Genomic DNA, 16,022 nt, shown 5'->3' with positions numbered 1-16,022 from the left:
TAGATAGATAGATAGATAGATAGATAGATAGATAGATAGATAGAGGATAAAGGATAGATGAGATAGATAGATGATAGGTAGGTGACAAAAATCTCTATGTAGAAATTTAATTTTTTTCATGGCTGAGGCCCACATTTCCTCCCCAGAGGTCAGTTCATCTCAGAATACATGGCCGCTTCCAGTCTGTTCATAGCCTTTTGTTTGGACTGTCATTATTGTACTTAGTATTCTTGTGTAGGAGGATAGATAGCTGGATGAATAGATATTGATAGATGATAGATAGATAGATGATAGATAGATAGTAGATAGTAGAGATTGATTGATTGATTGATTGATAGATGATAGAGATAGATAGATGATAGATAGATAGATTTAGATAGATAGATAGAGATAGATAGATTGATTGATAGATAGATAGATAGATAGATATAGATAGATGAGACAGACAGATTGATATAGATAGATGATAGATAGATAGATAGATGATAGATGATAGATAAAAGATATGATAGATAAATGATAGATAGATGATAGATAGATAGATATAGATATGACAGATTATAGATAAATGATTGATAGATATGATAGATGATTGATTGATAGATGATAAATAGATAGATAGATAGATAGATAGATGATGGATGGATAGATGATGGATGGATGGATAGATAGATAGATGATGGATGGATGGATGGATAGATAGATAAATAGATGATGGATGGATAGATAGATGATAGACAGATGACGGATGGATGGATAGATAGATAGATGTGTGCTTATACGCAACAATAATAAAAAGGACAAGAAATTGTGAGGGAGTGGGGGGATGGGAAGAGGTGAAGGGGGATTGGTTGGGAGGGATGGAAATAATGCAAACACAGCACTCACATATGAAATTCTCAAAAACAAAATAAAGCTTAAAAAATAATTTTAAAAACCCATATACTGTAGCTAAGACTAGCCTCCTGGCCTTGCATCAGCCGGGAGTCCAGAACCAAGGAACATGGAGTTAGGAAAGCAGTGTGCCATCCTGGCCCACTAATACACCCTCTCGGCCTTTATCAAAACATTGGGACTAAAAATGCAATAACCTCAGGTGACAGCTAGAGAGCTGACTTAAAGCTGGCATTTCCTACTGCCAACCAAGTAAGAAATATCCACCAGCCAGTGTAAAATAGACTAAGGCCTTGAGAAGTGGGCTCCTGCCTACTTCCCAGCTATAGTTACAAGACTTAGTCCATAGTCTAGCACATTCCAGGTACTCAATAAACGCATGTTGAATGACTAAAGCAATAGACAATAATTTTTAAATATTTTATTTTTATTTTTATGTGTATGAGTGTATTGCCTCAGGTGTGTAAGTGTACCCATGTCATGCAATGCCCACAGAGGTGAGAAGAGGGCGTCAGATCCTCTGGAACTGGAGTTAGCTGCCATGTGGGTGTTGGGATTTGAACCCGGGTCCTCTGGAAGAGCAACCAGTGCTCTTAACCACTGAGCCATATCTCTAGCCCCTCAGCTGTTGTTTTTGTCAACAGGGAATACTTAAAAACACTACCATCTTCCTCTTTCTTGTCTGTATCAGAGTCACAAAATTGAATTATAATTCAATAATTACCTTAAGCGTGTCATTTTCTTCCTATAAAACCCAAGAGTTTATAAGCATTCATCATGCCCCACTTTATCAAAAGGCCCAGCAGCTGAAACTCAAGATTAGACACACGTTTTTCACCACAAAGAATAGAAAACTAGCTGTGGCATTCCCCTACATTCTGGAATTATCTCCTTCCTTGGTTGATTGAACAGATGCATTCCTCAGACACGTGCTTCTTTTATATAGGCATAGGGAAGCTGTTCAGACTTACTTACTTCATGTCAACATGATTCAAAAGCAAGCCACAGTGTGGGTTACAGAAAAAGCACATTAAACTAGCTCTACTTTCTACAACTTGACAATGTTTGCAGGGATAACAAGCAATCCTGGGGCTGGAGAGATGGCTCAGTAGACAGTGCTGGTCATGCAAACACAGGATCTGACGGGATCCCCAGCACCCAAGCAAAAAGCCAGGCACTGTGCTACATTCTATAATTCTAGGGCTGGGGAGGCAGAGACAGGAGGGTCCTGGGGCTCAGTGGCCAGCCAGTCTAGCCAATCGTCAAGGTCCAGGTTCAAGGAAGCATCCTATCTATAAGGTGGGGGCTGAAGAGATGGCTGAGTGGTTAAGAGCACTGGCTGCTCTTACAAAAGACCCAGGTTTAATTACCAGCATCTACATAGCAGATAACAACTGTCTGTAACTCCAGTTCCAGAGGATCTGACACCCTCTTCTAGCCTCCATGGGTACTGCATGATATAGGTGCAATTACATACGTGCAAGCAATACACTCATATACATAAAATTTTTAAAAATAAATAAGGTGAAAAGCAATTGAGGAAAACACCCAACATTGACCTCTGTCCTCCACATGCATATACACCCACACACAAGCACACACAAACACATATACATGTATATACTACAACACACACACACCCCAACACTACATATAGTGAAATTTCCAGAATGAAGTGATCAGTGTTTAAATCTCTCATCACAGAAACAGACCTGCTTTTCTATTCATGAGACTTGGGCTGGAGACTAAATTTCAATATCGTGCTAAGTATTACAAAATATACCTCTATGAAAAGACTCTGTGTGATGCAAAAATCCCAAAATATCTGCTTTAGAGACATATAAAATTCCATTATACACACACACACACGCACACACACACACACACACACACACACACACACACACACACACACACACACACACACAGCTGCCAGTCCCAGTTCTTCTAGGAGTGATTCACAACAAAGAGATCATTATTTTTGAATTTATGGCTTCACACTTTCTTGGTGCAAAGGAATAATCAACACCATAAGGGCGGAGGTAAAGAAAAAAGCACGGTGGGCAAACCAGAGCAATAAAAGGCAATTTAAATAATAAATTGACAACAGCTGGTTATAAGCAGCATCCACTGCATCAATAGAAAGAAGCACAACAGGCACGCATACCAGGTCTCCTAACAGGTAACAATGCACTCATTTGAACCAAAAGCTCAGCACTCTGTGTCAAATTTGCTTAAACACACGACGGATGGCTTTTACATTTAACACACTTACATTTTCTGTGGTTCCAGTAATCACGTGCAATCCATCATAGGTTGATTTGATGTACATGCCCTGGAGGAGTCACAAACATATTAACTCATTACTCCGACATTTAGACAGAGAGCGGAAAGTGAGACCTGATCTTATAAAACATTAAACAGTCCCTCTGGAACAACGTTCTTTTTTTTTTTTTTAAGCCTCCTGAAACACCAGGAAACTGGATCCAAAGAGCATCGAGAAAGCACCAAACAAACTGCAATGCCGGTGAAAGGGATCAGAGAGGAGATCTCTTCCACACGATAATCTGGATCCCACACACAGGATTTTGCCACAACGCTTTAGGGTGGGGAATTTTCTCAGACCTGCCCAATGAGCCAGGCATTTCAAACAAGGGCTATTCTTTGCTGACTATCTCTTTTTCCCAGGGAAACAACACAGTCAGTTACACTTGGTATTGGTGGTACTTGTGGGGTGACTTACTGGAACCAACCATCGTGGAGACCAAGGTGTACAGATGAATCTTGTGAAATAATACAACACAGATAGCAAACTAGTAACAACACTGCTGTATTTTAAGGCAAGCCAAGGATGGATGAATACTCCCTCCAAAGACTGGCCTATAGGCAAACTTGGGGAATATTACTGGGGAAATATTTCTGCAGTTGGACAGCCTAATCATAAAATCATAAAATATTCTTATTAAACTATTAGAAGATGGGGACAGGGCAAAAAGTAGTTACTTGTCCTGATATCTATACTGTAATAACTGTAGAAACTATTTTGACCTTGAACTTGCCCCACTCAGCAGCCCATAGCCCTTACCACTTTGGAAAAAGGATGTCATCAAATCCTAAACTCCTCAAGGGTCCTGCCATTCTCCCTCAAGTTCTTTGATTATTAGTCAATGTGCTTCCTCCCTACAGTGTGGTACATCTCTTCCCAGGTCATCGCTGGGATAACTTAATGACCTAAAAGGAATATTCCATCTCAGTCCACTCAGGACATGGATCTGATTCAATTCTTCACCTTGAACTCACCTCCAGGAATTCTTTTTGGTTTAAAATTAAACTGTTATAATCCATCATTTACTTTAAACCAAATACCAGAGTGTATTTCTACACACTAAGAATGTAGGTTTGTTGACTATGATTTTTATTTTCCTGTAAGAGTCGAGGCCGTGTGTGTGTGTGTGTGTGTGTGTGTGTGCGTGTGCGTGTGTGTGCGCGTGTGCATGTGTCTTCTTGAGACAGGATCCCCCTGTAGCCCAGGTGACCTGGAGCTCATTACGTAGACCATGGCCTTGATCTCTCAGAGATCCACCTGCCTCTGCCTCCTGAATGCTGGGATTAAAGACATGTGCCATCACGCCTGCCTCAAAAAGACCTTTTTTTTTTTTTTAGATTTTATTTTACTTTTATAAGTATACCACGTGCATGCCTGGTACTTGTAGAGGCCAGAAGGGGGCATTTGATCTCCTGGAACTAGCATTATAAATAGCTGTTAGCCACCATGTGGGTGCTGGGAACCAAACCTGGGTCCTCTGCAAGAGCAGTCCGTGCTCTGGACACTAAGCCATCTCTCCAATGCTAGAAGCTACTTTCATGTCCTCTGCAGCAGTGTACACGTTGGCAGCTGGCTCCTCGTCCTCAACCTCCACCTACCACCATCACCACCAGCAATAGTAGCCACAGCCAGTATCACAGGCTCTAGGGTCTGAGCACAGGGCACCCCACTGACTATTATAATAGTTTCAGAAACTCTTTAAAGAAGCTGACGTGTCAGCTCTGACTCAAAAGCTTTAAGCCAACAAATCCAGTGGAACTCTTCACTTACAGTTCAACAAATTAATCCCCTGGGATAACTGCTGCCTGCGGTCTCCTGCTGGCATTCCAGAGAGTGCCACTAGGCACCTCACACAGGACTGGGGAAAAGTTTCTGAAGTTTTCTTAAGAATCATTTCCTTCCACCAGACTCTTCTCACATCCATCCTAAGTGCTAATAGAGACTTTGAGAACAGATGTTTTTGTACCCAGAGACCGTCTCTCCTTTGTGTAAATGTTTTATATTTCCTTGCATTGCTAAGCCCTAAAAATAAATCTGTTAAGGGTATGGTATTTATTTTTATACCTGAAAGATAAAACTCTTAACTGAGTTTAAGATAGCAAATTCCTAGCCACATAAAGAATGACAGTCTAACTTAACTCTACTACTCAGAGTTATGCTGAAAGCAGTAAGAATTTTTTTAACTTTAGTAAATGTTAGTGTACATTATTTGAAAAATAGAGCAAGTCTCATTAGCATTCCTACCAGGCCTTCCCCAGGCTTGACATCGGGTAAGTGAACTTCTTCCAGGCATGCGCACTGGCTCATAACAGGGTCTGTGGTTGAGCGCACTGTTTTGTCACAGATGCCATTTAAGACCTTGACCTGGAATGGGGAGGAATTCAATCATTAACCAGGTTTATCTCAAGTTGATTTTTAAAGAAATGCACCTCACCTACAATTCTTAGTCCCAGCTAGCAATCACTGTGATAATCCTGCTCAGTGAACGCCTGGCATTTGGACTCTGAGTCTGCTGTCTAGGGAAGGGAGCCACGGCTTCAGCTCTGTTTAAAGAGTATGACTTTTCCAATCTCACCTTTACGACCACAAGCCAAGGAAAAGAGCCTTCTGCAATGGGCCCAGCACTTGATGGCCTCTTAGTGTCATCTTGGTTGTTCACATTCTCCAAACACCAAATATTAACAGGGGGAAATTTTTTTTAACCTAAATCAGCTTTTTTAATAAACTTCAGGTTTATAAATAAAGTAACAAATACACTGATTTTCCATACACTTCCTCTTCCTATGCCAGCTTCCACCACTATCAACATCTTATATGATGTGGTATATTTGTTAAAGCTGATGAACCAATATTTAAGTCCATAAACCAATATTTAAGTCCATAGTTTTCATTAGCATTCACTTTGTGGGATACACTGTATGGGTTTTGACAAAGGCTTAATGTTGTATAACCATCATTAAAGCATCAAACGGTAATTTTCACGCCCTCAGAACCCCCTGGGTTCAACCTACTAATCCATTTCCTATTTCTTCACCCTGGACGCCTGGGCAGCACTAAATCTTTTTTTCTGTCTCTATGGCTTTACTTTCTCCAGAGTGTCAAGTAATTGGAGTGACAAAGTATACCGTCTTCTCTTACTGGCTTATGCCAATCAACAATATGCATTTAAATTTCCTCCACATCTTTTCATGCCTTGATAGCTCGTTTCTTTTTATTGCTGTATAACACTCAGTTTTATGGATGTACCGTATTTATTTATCCACTCACCTATAAAAGGACAGCTTGGCTGCTTCCACTGGGGGGCAATAAGGAATAAAGCTACCATAAACATTTTGTACAACTCAGGGCAGGTTTTTGTTAACATTAAGTCTTCGATTCCTTTGGGCAAATACTCAACAGTGTAACGGGTAGACCATACAGTTAGAAGGCACTTAGCTTTACAAGCAACTGCCACATCGTCCTCTAAACTGGAGGTACCATTCTTTGTTCTTCCCAGCAATGAGTGCTCGTGCCCACTGCTCCACATTGTTGCCAACATTTGGTGTTGTCATTGTTGAATTTTAGCCACTCTAATAAGTGTGTGGTATATCTTGTTTCAGTTGCAATTCCTTAATTACAAATGGTGTTCCGTGTGCTTGTCACTAAGGATCTGTTTTTAATTGAACTGCTTTCTGAATTTTAAGCATCATTTGTGTATTTTTGGTTCCATGTCCTTTATCTGACATGGTTTTTAAAAATGCCTTCTTTCAGTCTGTGGCTTAACATCCCGTTGTCCCTATATTTCACAGAGAGCTTTTTATTTTAATTAAGTGTCCATTATTACTTTTACTTTGATACACTCTGCTTTTGATTTTCTACCTAAAAACTCATCTCTAAACCGCAAATCACCTAGACTTCCCCATAATGTCTCCTAAAATTTTGAAGTTTCACAGTTTTCATTTTTAGACCTATTGCCTCTTAGTGATCCCTCACATTTTCTGACTGCCAAACACTGAAATTCCAGAGAGACAAGTGAGGGTTCCCAGGAAGCAGTCTCATTATGGAATTGGGTTCACTGTGGTATTCTTGCAGTCAGATCCATCCAACCTTTCAAAATCAAATGACCAACGGCATCAGGAAATTCCAAAGGGTGACTTTTCTGTCCAAGGGGAATCCGTGAAGTGACACGTTTTTACACCCCGCCCTATTTATGGAAATATATTTATAGCAGTTTCATTGCCAAATTCCTCAACGTCAGTAGGAGGAAGGGCTTATCAAAGGCACACAGGCTGGCTTGTGTCAAAGGGAGGAAGTGAGGGTGAATCATTTCAAAGTGCTCCTAACAGTCACAGCACACCCACCCCTACCCCTATCATAAAGTTTGGACCAGGGTATTTTTTTTTTATCAAAATCATTCTAAGGTGAAATGTGCACATTAGTCTAACGCTGACTAGCAGGATAAGCTAGTAGCTTGTGTGCAATTGCACCTTCATGAATTGTCTAAAAAATATAAATTAAAACAGAAACAGACCAGAGACCCCAATACAGTCAATAAGCATAAGAATTCTCACAATTGTCGGTCTCATTAAACAACTTTTACTCTTCCTCTTCCATCTAAATTAACAGAATCAAATCCCAAAAGCCAGCATTTCAAAGTCTAACTTGAGATAATTAGCCATGGCGCATTTAACTAATGTGATTCCTATTGTCTTTGGGAAAGGAATTTTACAATAACTTTTAGAAAATATACTTACTACATTTAAAACTTTATCCTCCATTTCTGCTACGAGGCAGTCCTAAAGAGGGAAGAAGAAAACTAAGTAGATGAGCAAAAAGCTTTTTAAAATTTGGCTTAAATCTTTCCTAGAATTCACAAAGTCCCTCTGCACCACCCAGCACTCAGTCTGTGCAATCCTGGCAGAGCCATATAACAGGGCAGAGGAGGAGTGGGCCATCCTCTCCAAAGACTCCACTCTCCCCAGTCCATGGAGCTTATCACCATGTGAATGATCATCTCATTTGAAACTTATAAAAACCACCACAATTGGGGAAGGAGGATATAGCTCAGTGATAGAGCACTTCCCTACCATCCACAAGGCCCTGTGTTCCAGCCCCAGCATCACAAGAACCACCAGGCAGAAATCTACCAACTGGCCAATAGACAGACAGACAGACAGACAGACAGACAGACAGACAGATGATAGATAAAGAAAAATCCCAGGTCCGAACATCTGCTCCCAATGTGACCCCAGGCTCAACTAGCAGCAGGTTACCAAGCCAGCAGTCCTTAGCTCCAAGGTTTGCCTATAAGAGTAGCTTTCAAGTAAGGCCTTGGGTAAACTCAGCCACAACAGTTTATTTTAAGCACCACTGAGATTAAATCACATACTTCAGTCCTTGGAAGATGAAAAAAGTTTAACAAAACATTCATTAACACACTGCCAAAAAAGTGGTCTTGAGGTATGCTATTGATGACATTAAATAAAGGGCTGGAATGCGAAGCTTTATTTACTCAGCTAAAGAACAAAAGGCCAAGAGCTGTGCCAGTGGAGTCAGTGGAGTACAGGAATCACCAGAGTCCCATCCAGAAGTCACCACAGCAAAACTGCCAACACTAAACTTCCACAGGTAACCTTCTAGAACCATCCACAGCGAGGGATTTCAATGTAGACCGCAGGGTGTATGAAAGAAAACTGAGGTGAGCTGGTGTCTTTACAGTGTTTCCCGCACCATCAAGTACCATTCCAAACTGAGCTAATATTGAAAATAATGCTAATAGTTTCAGGTGCATAAAAAAATATGAATCTGTTCCGAATTACCAGGTGAAGATTTTCATGTAACTCAAAAATGCAAACTTAGGGTATTTTTTTCCACTGCCAGTATAGAGTACGGCTACCAATTTCTACATTATATGATTTAATGATTAGAATTTCACTGTCTTCTTAAAACTTTTAAAATTTTCTCTACCAGATAAAAATAGAAGACACAGAGACTGGAAAGATGATTCAGTGGTTAAGGGTCCTCCTGCAAGAGACCCAGGTTGAATTCCCAGAACCCACAAGACAGCTAACAACCATATATAATTCCAGTTCCAGAGCATCCAACGCCCTCTTCTGGTCTCTGTGAGCGCTTGCGTATACACGGTGCACTTACATACATGGAGGCAAAACACTCATACACATAAAATAAAAATAAATGTTTTTAAAAATAGAAGACACAATAATAGCTATTTTACTGCTAACCAATACTGATACTGACTCTCAAGAAAAGAGCAGCCTGGGGAGAAAAAAAATTAAGGAAAATTAGAAATACATTTTCAACACTTGTGACTCTGCTACAAATTACACAAGCAACTTCATAAAATAAGAATAACTACAACTCAAGGGTATACTTTTCTGCCTATACCTCCTCTGGGGACTAAACCGTCTACTCCCTGGTACGGGTACTGAAGCACCAGGCACAAGTTAGCATCCCAAATTGTTCAAGCTACTGTGTGAAAGTGCTCACTCTTCACCTTCCACTGAGGGGAGTATGGCTTCCCACACCCATTCTTACTCAAAGGAAACAGCTGCAGCCATGACTTCACATTGTTTGGCGTGGAGGAGATGGAAAAAGAGGTTCCAGGACAAGTCACCCTGCCCCTCAGTGAGTCAGCCACTAAGTCACCTGGATCAGCAGTTAGGGCCCCCCAGGGCAACCAGCAGCTTGCTGAGGGTGGGTCTCCTCTGCCTCCAGTCCTTATTCTACCTTCTAAGGAACTATGCAGCTTTTTGCAACCTGTTTAAGCTCTCTGTATCTGTTTCCTTCTCTGTAAAATAAGATGATTGCAAAGCCAGCATCTTTGGGAAACTGTTGAGAATTTGATGTGATCACGGGCATCAAGCCTGAGGGGATGTCTAGCAGTCAATTCCCACTCAAGAAGGGCATCTTCCTCTTCCCCACCCACTTCCCTTGGGCTCAGATGCTTCTCTATTTTCTGCCAGATAGGGACTCAGCCGCCACCACTACCTCTTCGTTCTCTTACATTACCCTTCTAGTCTTCCTGACATTACATGGGGAGGTCAAGGGGAGGTGTGGACTGAAAGATTCTCCCATCTGTTTCCCTCATCTCATTTTGTAGCCTCAAAACTGGACAGGAAGATTGAGCCTTGTACTTGGGGTAGAGTACGGCAGAAATGGTCTCAGGAGTATGTAGCTTCGCTTTAAGGGAAGAAGAGGAGCTGTGTGCACCCTTCACCACCACCACAAGAAAAAGAGGAGAGGGAGAATTCAAGGAGAGGAAAACCAGATGTGCCTCTTCACAGATGGGACAGGAGATAAAGGTTCTAGGAAAACATGCGTCTCATCACTGGGAAGAAATACAACTCTTGTTCTTTCAGTTCTCTAGTTCAAAGGATTGGATGGATGGAAAAGATGAGCTTCCTCCTAGAGTTAACACAGCAGAAGATCAACTACCATAAGAGACGGTACAGTTTCTTCAACTGTCCACCTGAAGCTTCCATTACACTGCAAATTGGAAATGACAGTCAAATCGTCCATCAAGTAAGCTACCTCTGACTTGACAGTGTGTGTCTGTGTGTGAATATGTGCACACACACGTACCTATGCATACTGACACTTGTCAAAGCGACCGTGCTCTTCAGTTACTGTAGAAAATAAATGCTAGTCAACAGCCAAGGAAACAGCTTTCTCAAAGTTCAGAAAGCAATGGCCCCACATATATTTACCTATCTTTGGTTTTCTAAAACTCTTATAAAATAACTCTTTTATACGTATATGAAGTTATCAAAGAACAGACTCAATAAAAGTTATAAAAAAAACTGTTCAAATTAAATTTTTTTAAATCTCAGAAGATAAAGGCAGCATATTTGCTTAATTCCTCTCCTTCAGTGATCATGTTTGATTCCAGAAAATGAAAAGAAAGCAAAATTTTCCCATTTCCAACTCTACTCTCTGCTTTGAGTAGGCACCGTGTGTTGAATATGTTACAGCTCACGTCACCTTCAAATGGTATTTTGAGGTATGTATTAATTTTTATCTATTTTTAATATTTTATTTTTTATTATTTTTATGTATATGGATGTGTTGCCTGCATGTATGTAAGTACACCCATGTCATACAATGCCAGAGGAAGTCAGAAGAGGGTGTCAGATTCTCCTGGAACTGGAGTTGGGGATGGCTGTTAGCGGCCATGTGGGTGGTGGGAATTGAACCTGGATCCTCTGCAAGAACAGCCAGTGCTCTTAACCGCTGAGTCATCTCTCTATCCCCGGTAGATATTATTTTTTAATATTTCATATTTTGTTTGGGAGTGTAGCTCAGTGGTAGAACACCTGCTTCATGTACATAGGGCCCTATGCTCAATTCCCGGCACCACACACATACAAAAAATCCCACATGACTTTATATTATTTACTACATGTTTTATATGTATGAGGAAGTTTGGTCATATATATGATTTATATATTAACATTTTTCCTCTCTTCTTCCCTCCCCTCCTTCATCTCTCTTCCTCTCTTTCTCTTTTGCTGGGGTAAATACAACTCTCTTTCCCTGCCAGGGTAAATACAACTTTTCTCCCAAATTACCAACTATATTTACTTCTTCCTTTGCATATAGGTTTGCAGACATGTGCCTGTATTTGTATGTATACATGTATATATATACACATACACACACCTATACACACATATACAGATATATGTGCTCATTTTTAATTTGGGGTCATCATTTTTCTTCACATCTGATTTTTATGTTGCCTTTTTGCTACTCAAAAGAAGAAAAAAACTTAATCTGATAAGGTAAATATTAGTGTTCCATTTTACAGATAGGAAAGTGGAGGCTCATGAATCTTCAGTGACTTGCCCAGGGCACAGAGCTAATCATAGTAAGGGTAGGGTTTGAGCCTAGGGCTGTTTTGTTTTTGTTTTTGTTTTTTTTTTTTTAAATAATATCCTCTTAACCACTAGACTAACTCCTGCAGTGAACATCATGGGGAAAACGGAAGCAAAAGATGAATACTCACACTAACAAACACAGTACCTCTTGCAACCCTTGAGTTCCAGTTCAATCTCTCTGTCAGTTTCTATGACTATCTCTCTCACCACTCAGAAAGCATGTTGGGAATGGATCTCAATCCTGCGCTGGGTGCCAGGAGGCTGCAGTGAGCAGGAACCAGCGCAGGAAGATGCTCAGCAGGAGTCTTTCAATGCAACCAGCCTGGACCTGGACTTCCTATAGGGAGATGCTTTACGGGTTTGTTTTTTCAGTCATCAGTGCATAATAACCCAAAGCTCCTATACCTATAAGGAAAGCTCCCACTTGGGACGCTGCAGCACATCCAGGGGAGCAGAGAACCTGACCAGTCAGTTATTCTAGCTTCACCCCCTAAGGGGCATCATCTTTGTTCTGGATCTTGCCTTCCTTCCCTTCTCAGCCCTTTGCTAACTTAATAGAACTTCACACGTGTGTAACTTTATGTATCTCGCTTCTCTTTCCCTCTACACCATAAGCTCATTGAGTCACTGATATCTTGTCTCTTTATTCTCTCCGGCACCCCAGTGCCCACAACAGTGGCAGACCCAGAGTATGTGCTAAATAAATGCTTATTGAAGAAACTCCAAACGCCTGCTAAGTCAACATCAATTGCTCAGACAAAGCAGGCACCTCATCTCTGCCACCTGCTTGCTTTCTCACTTTCCTGCCTCTTCCCACACCCAGCTGCAGGGCCGGCCTGAGTCAGCCACACCAAATAAGACCCTTCACAGGAAAACTCAGGCGCACCTCCGAGCTAACACTCCCACCTGCTGATTTTGGTGTTTGCCTCTCACACTGTAATTGAAAGCAGGTAAACGCAGTTAAAAATTGAAACAGAAATCAGAATACTAAGAGAGGGAAGAGGAAAGGATTCCTCAAGGTGGATGTCAGGGGTACACTTTCTGCCACCAATGCCTGGCCTCAGTCACCATAGGGCTTATATTTCACAGTTGGCTCCAGATTCTTCCTGTCAAAACTATCTTACACATCATAAAAATAAGCAAAAACACAGCCATTCAGTGGCTTGAGCACCTTTCTCAGATCATGGACTCAAAAGCACGTGTGCTTTAAGTTCAGTGGACTGAATTTAAATTCTCCGGACTAGATCTCAAACAACTGCCAGGGGCAAAACAACACTTCACTCTGTATTACTGAGGAAAACAGCACAAGGCTCTTCACATCTGCATCTGTTACTGCATGGTCAGGACTGAGGGGAGGGCATTCATTATTTTTGCCAGATCATCCATGGAAACAAACATCAAATCACAAATTTCAAAACCAAATGGAAGGACTAGGGAGATGGCTTAGCAGTTAAGAGCCCTTACTGCCCTTACAGGGAACCTGAGATCAGTTCGCAGCACCCACATTGAGCAAGCAACTCACAACCGCCTGTATCTCCAGCTGCAGGTGATCAAACATCCTTTTCTGACCTTCACAAGCACCTGCACTCACATGCACATACCTACACACAGACACACAAATGCAGACACACAGACATAGACACACACACAATACGTACAATACACACACAATTAAAAATACAAAATAACATCTTTAAAAGCAAATGGATATGAAGGGGACAACTTATTTATAACTTAAATTCAAAGGTAATTTATAAGAACCTGCTATGGGCCAAGTAACAGGACAGGAGCTGGTCTTAAGTGCTCAGAGTCTACTTTTTCTTCAAAGTTAAGGTCATAGAAGCTAGATAAATTACAGGCTGATGTAAAACTTCAGGAGCTCTTGTTAGGATAGCCATGAGTGAAATTGTCATGTTACTTCCAGTCCAAAACATGGGACCCTTCAAGGCTCTCTGTCCCTCTGCCATGGGGATAATCCATGTGGTTTACTAATTTGGTCAGGAAGTAAGAGGAATCACAGCTGACCTCCCAGAAGGAGCCATTTACATAGAAATAAATCGGTAATGTTTGGAGTTATTTGTTACTGCCTCACAACTTGGCCCATCCTGACTGCCCACCAAGCAGAGGTCAAATGGAAGGTCAGAAACAGTAGATACAGCGAGGTGCTCAGAACAGATGTGACAGGGAGACTTGGGTATTCCACAATTCCAATTTTTAAAAGTGCTCTAACATTATAAAGGATGTACAGGAGTATTAACTATTTTAAAACAACAAAAAAGGTAATTTCTGATTCCAAGGCCACTGGTCATTTTTCACAGACACCATCTCTACAATTTTTTAAAATATTTTTAAAGCTTATTTATTTATATTTTATGTGTATGAGTGTTTTGCCTGCATGCATATGAGTGCACTCATGATGTGCAAAGGCCACAGAGATCAGAAGAAATCATCAGATCCCCTGTAATTGGAGTTATAGGCAGTTGTTAGCTGCCATGTGGGTGCTAGGAACTGAACCTGGATCCTCTGGAAGAGCAGCCAGTGCTCTTAACCACTGAGCCATCTCTCTAGCTCCCCATCTGTACAAATTTAGACTTTCATTTCTCCAAAATTCTAATGGAAGAAGAGGGGGACAGGACACTTCATGCCCATAGGGAAACCATTTGGAGAAGAAGAAATGGGAAAAGAAAAAGAAAACTCTAGAAAGTGATGATGACGTGCTACTGACCTTCTGGACTGTTGTGGTCAGGTCCAGGCACAACTGAATGATCTTGTTCTTCGTTAATGCGAAATCAGTGATGCCTGTGAATGGAGCCCTAGAACATAAGAATCCTATTTTTAATAAAGGGAGGACGGTGGTTGTGAAGGTTCTGAGGACCCTACGCTGGGTGCTGGCAAGGACAGCTACATGTCAGGCTGGTTCTTTTGCACATAAGTGCTTCCTCTTCTGAAGTATATAAATATAAAGTAGAAATCTGAGTAGAAAAATAGAAGTTCGAGGCAAAAATACAACCAAAATGAGCCAAGCCAAGTCCACTAACTGCTTCATACCAACCACATACTCCAGCATTAATGCTTAATCTTGGGAAAACACAACCTTTAGCACAGTTTCACTCTCCCAAAGCTAGGGTTAATTTGTTCTTGTTGTTGGCCTTTGACGTCACTTCCAAAGGAACCCTAATATCTACCCTGACCCAGGTTCTCGGGGACAATGGTTTGTCTTCCTGAGGCAAGGTTCGGGTTTCTACGCATCTCAGGCCCTCCTTACACGAGACAGCAAAGGGCACACCACATCACAGCTCACCGGTCCAGCCAAGCCAGCAAGGCCTTGGCCGCGCCAATGAGTTCCACCACGGAAGTCAGGAACTCGTTGGGGGGCTTGCGGGACGTGTTCCCGTCATAAGCTGGACTCTTCCGCCGGCTACTTATGTAATTCTGCAAATTGTGGGAAGACGCTCGAAGTTTCAGAACCAGGTTCTTCATATTCTCGGTTTCAAGGCCATAATTCTGTGGGAAATAAAATTCAAAGGAAAAAATTCAAAACCATCAAAAATGTCTAAACTTTCATAATAACAGGAGACCCTGAGTAGCTGGAATTGACTGGAAAAGCTCATCCAACAGCCACAAAATTCTGCCTGGCTCAAGTTTGGGCTCCTCCGCCCAACCTCCTCACGTGCTGCTCCTCCCTCTGCTCCTCCTGTAGTGGTTTGAATCAGGAAGGTCCCCTGTAGGCTCTGGTATTTGAATACTTGGTCCCCAGCTGGCAGCACTGTTTAGAGAGGTCATAGAACCTTTAGGAGTGGAGCCTCGGTGGAGGAAGGACATCAGGGGACAGGCTCACCCCCACTTCTAGAGCACTCATTCTGCTTCCTATGTTCCACCGAGATGCCATCTCTGTTTTGCTCCTGCTACTTGCCGATTACCTCCCA

General features: G+C 41.5%; 1 protein-coding gene across 3 annotated transcripts in view; it reads right to left on the bottom strand.

Annotated features, from left to right (window-relative positions):
* The window catches only part of Cnksr3 (CNKSR family member 3), a 95,089-nt gene that overhangs the window by 18,497 nt on the left and 60,570 nt on the right, over positions 1-16,022 (bottom strand). For 2 of the 3 annotated variants that reach the window (XM_008854726.2, XM_029556991.1), the window contains exons 3-7: positions 15,398-15,600; positions 14,822-14,909; positions 7,954-7,995; positions 5,465-5,584; positions 3,170-3,229 (exon numbers count right to left, since the gene is read on the bottom strand). In XM_008854726.2, the coding sequence (XP_008852948.1) occupies positions 3,170-3,229; positions 5,465-5,584; positions 7,954-7,995; positions 14,822-14,909; positions 15,398-15,600 (513 nt within the window). The remainder of the gene's footprint in view (positions 1-3,169; positions 3,230-5,464; positions 5,585-7,953; positions 7,996-14,821; positions 14,910-15,397; positions 15,601-16,022) is intronic. The other variant, XM_029556990.1, reaches the window with a different exon arrangement.

This window comes from Nannospalax galili, unplaced genomic scaffold, assembly GCF_000622305.1.
Source record: "Nannospalax galili isolate Female #2095 unplaced genomic scaffold, S.galili_v1.0 scaffold1087, whole genome shotgun sequence".
Classification (NCBI taxonomy): Eukaryota; Metazoa; Chordata; class Mammalia; order Rodentia; family Spalacidae; genus Nannospalax; species Nannospalax galili.
The sequence above is the reverse complement of the archived record's forward strand: the minus strand, read 5'-3'. Positions and strand labels throughout refer to the sequence as shown.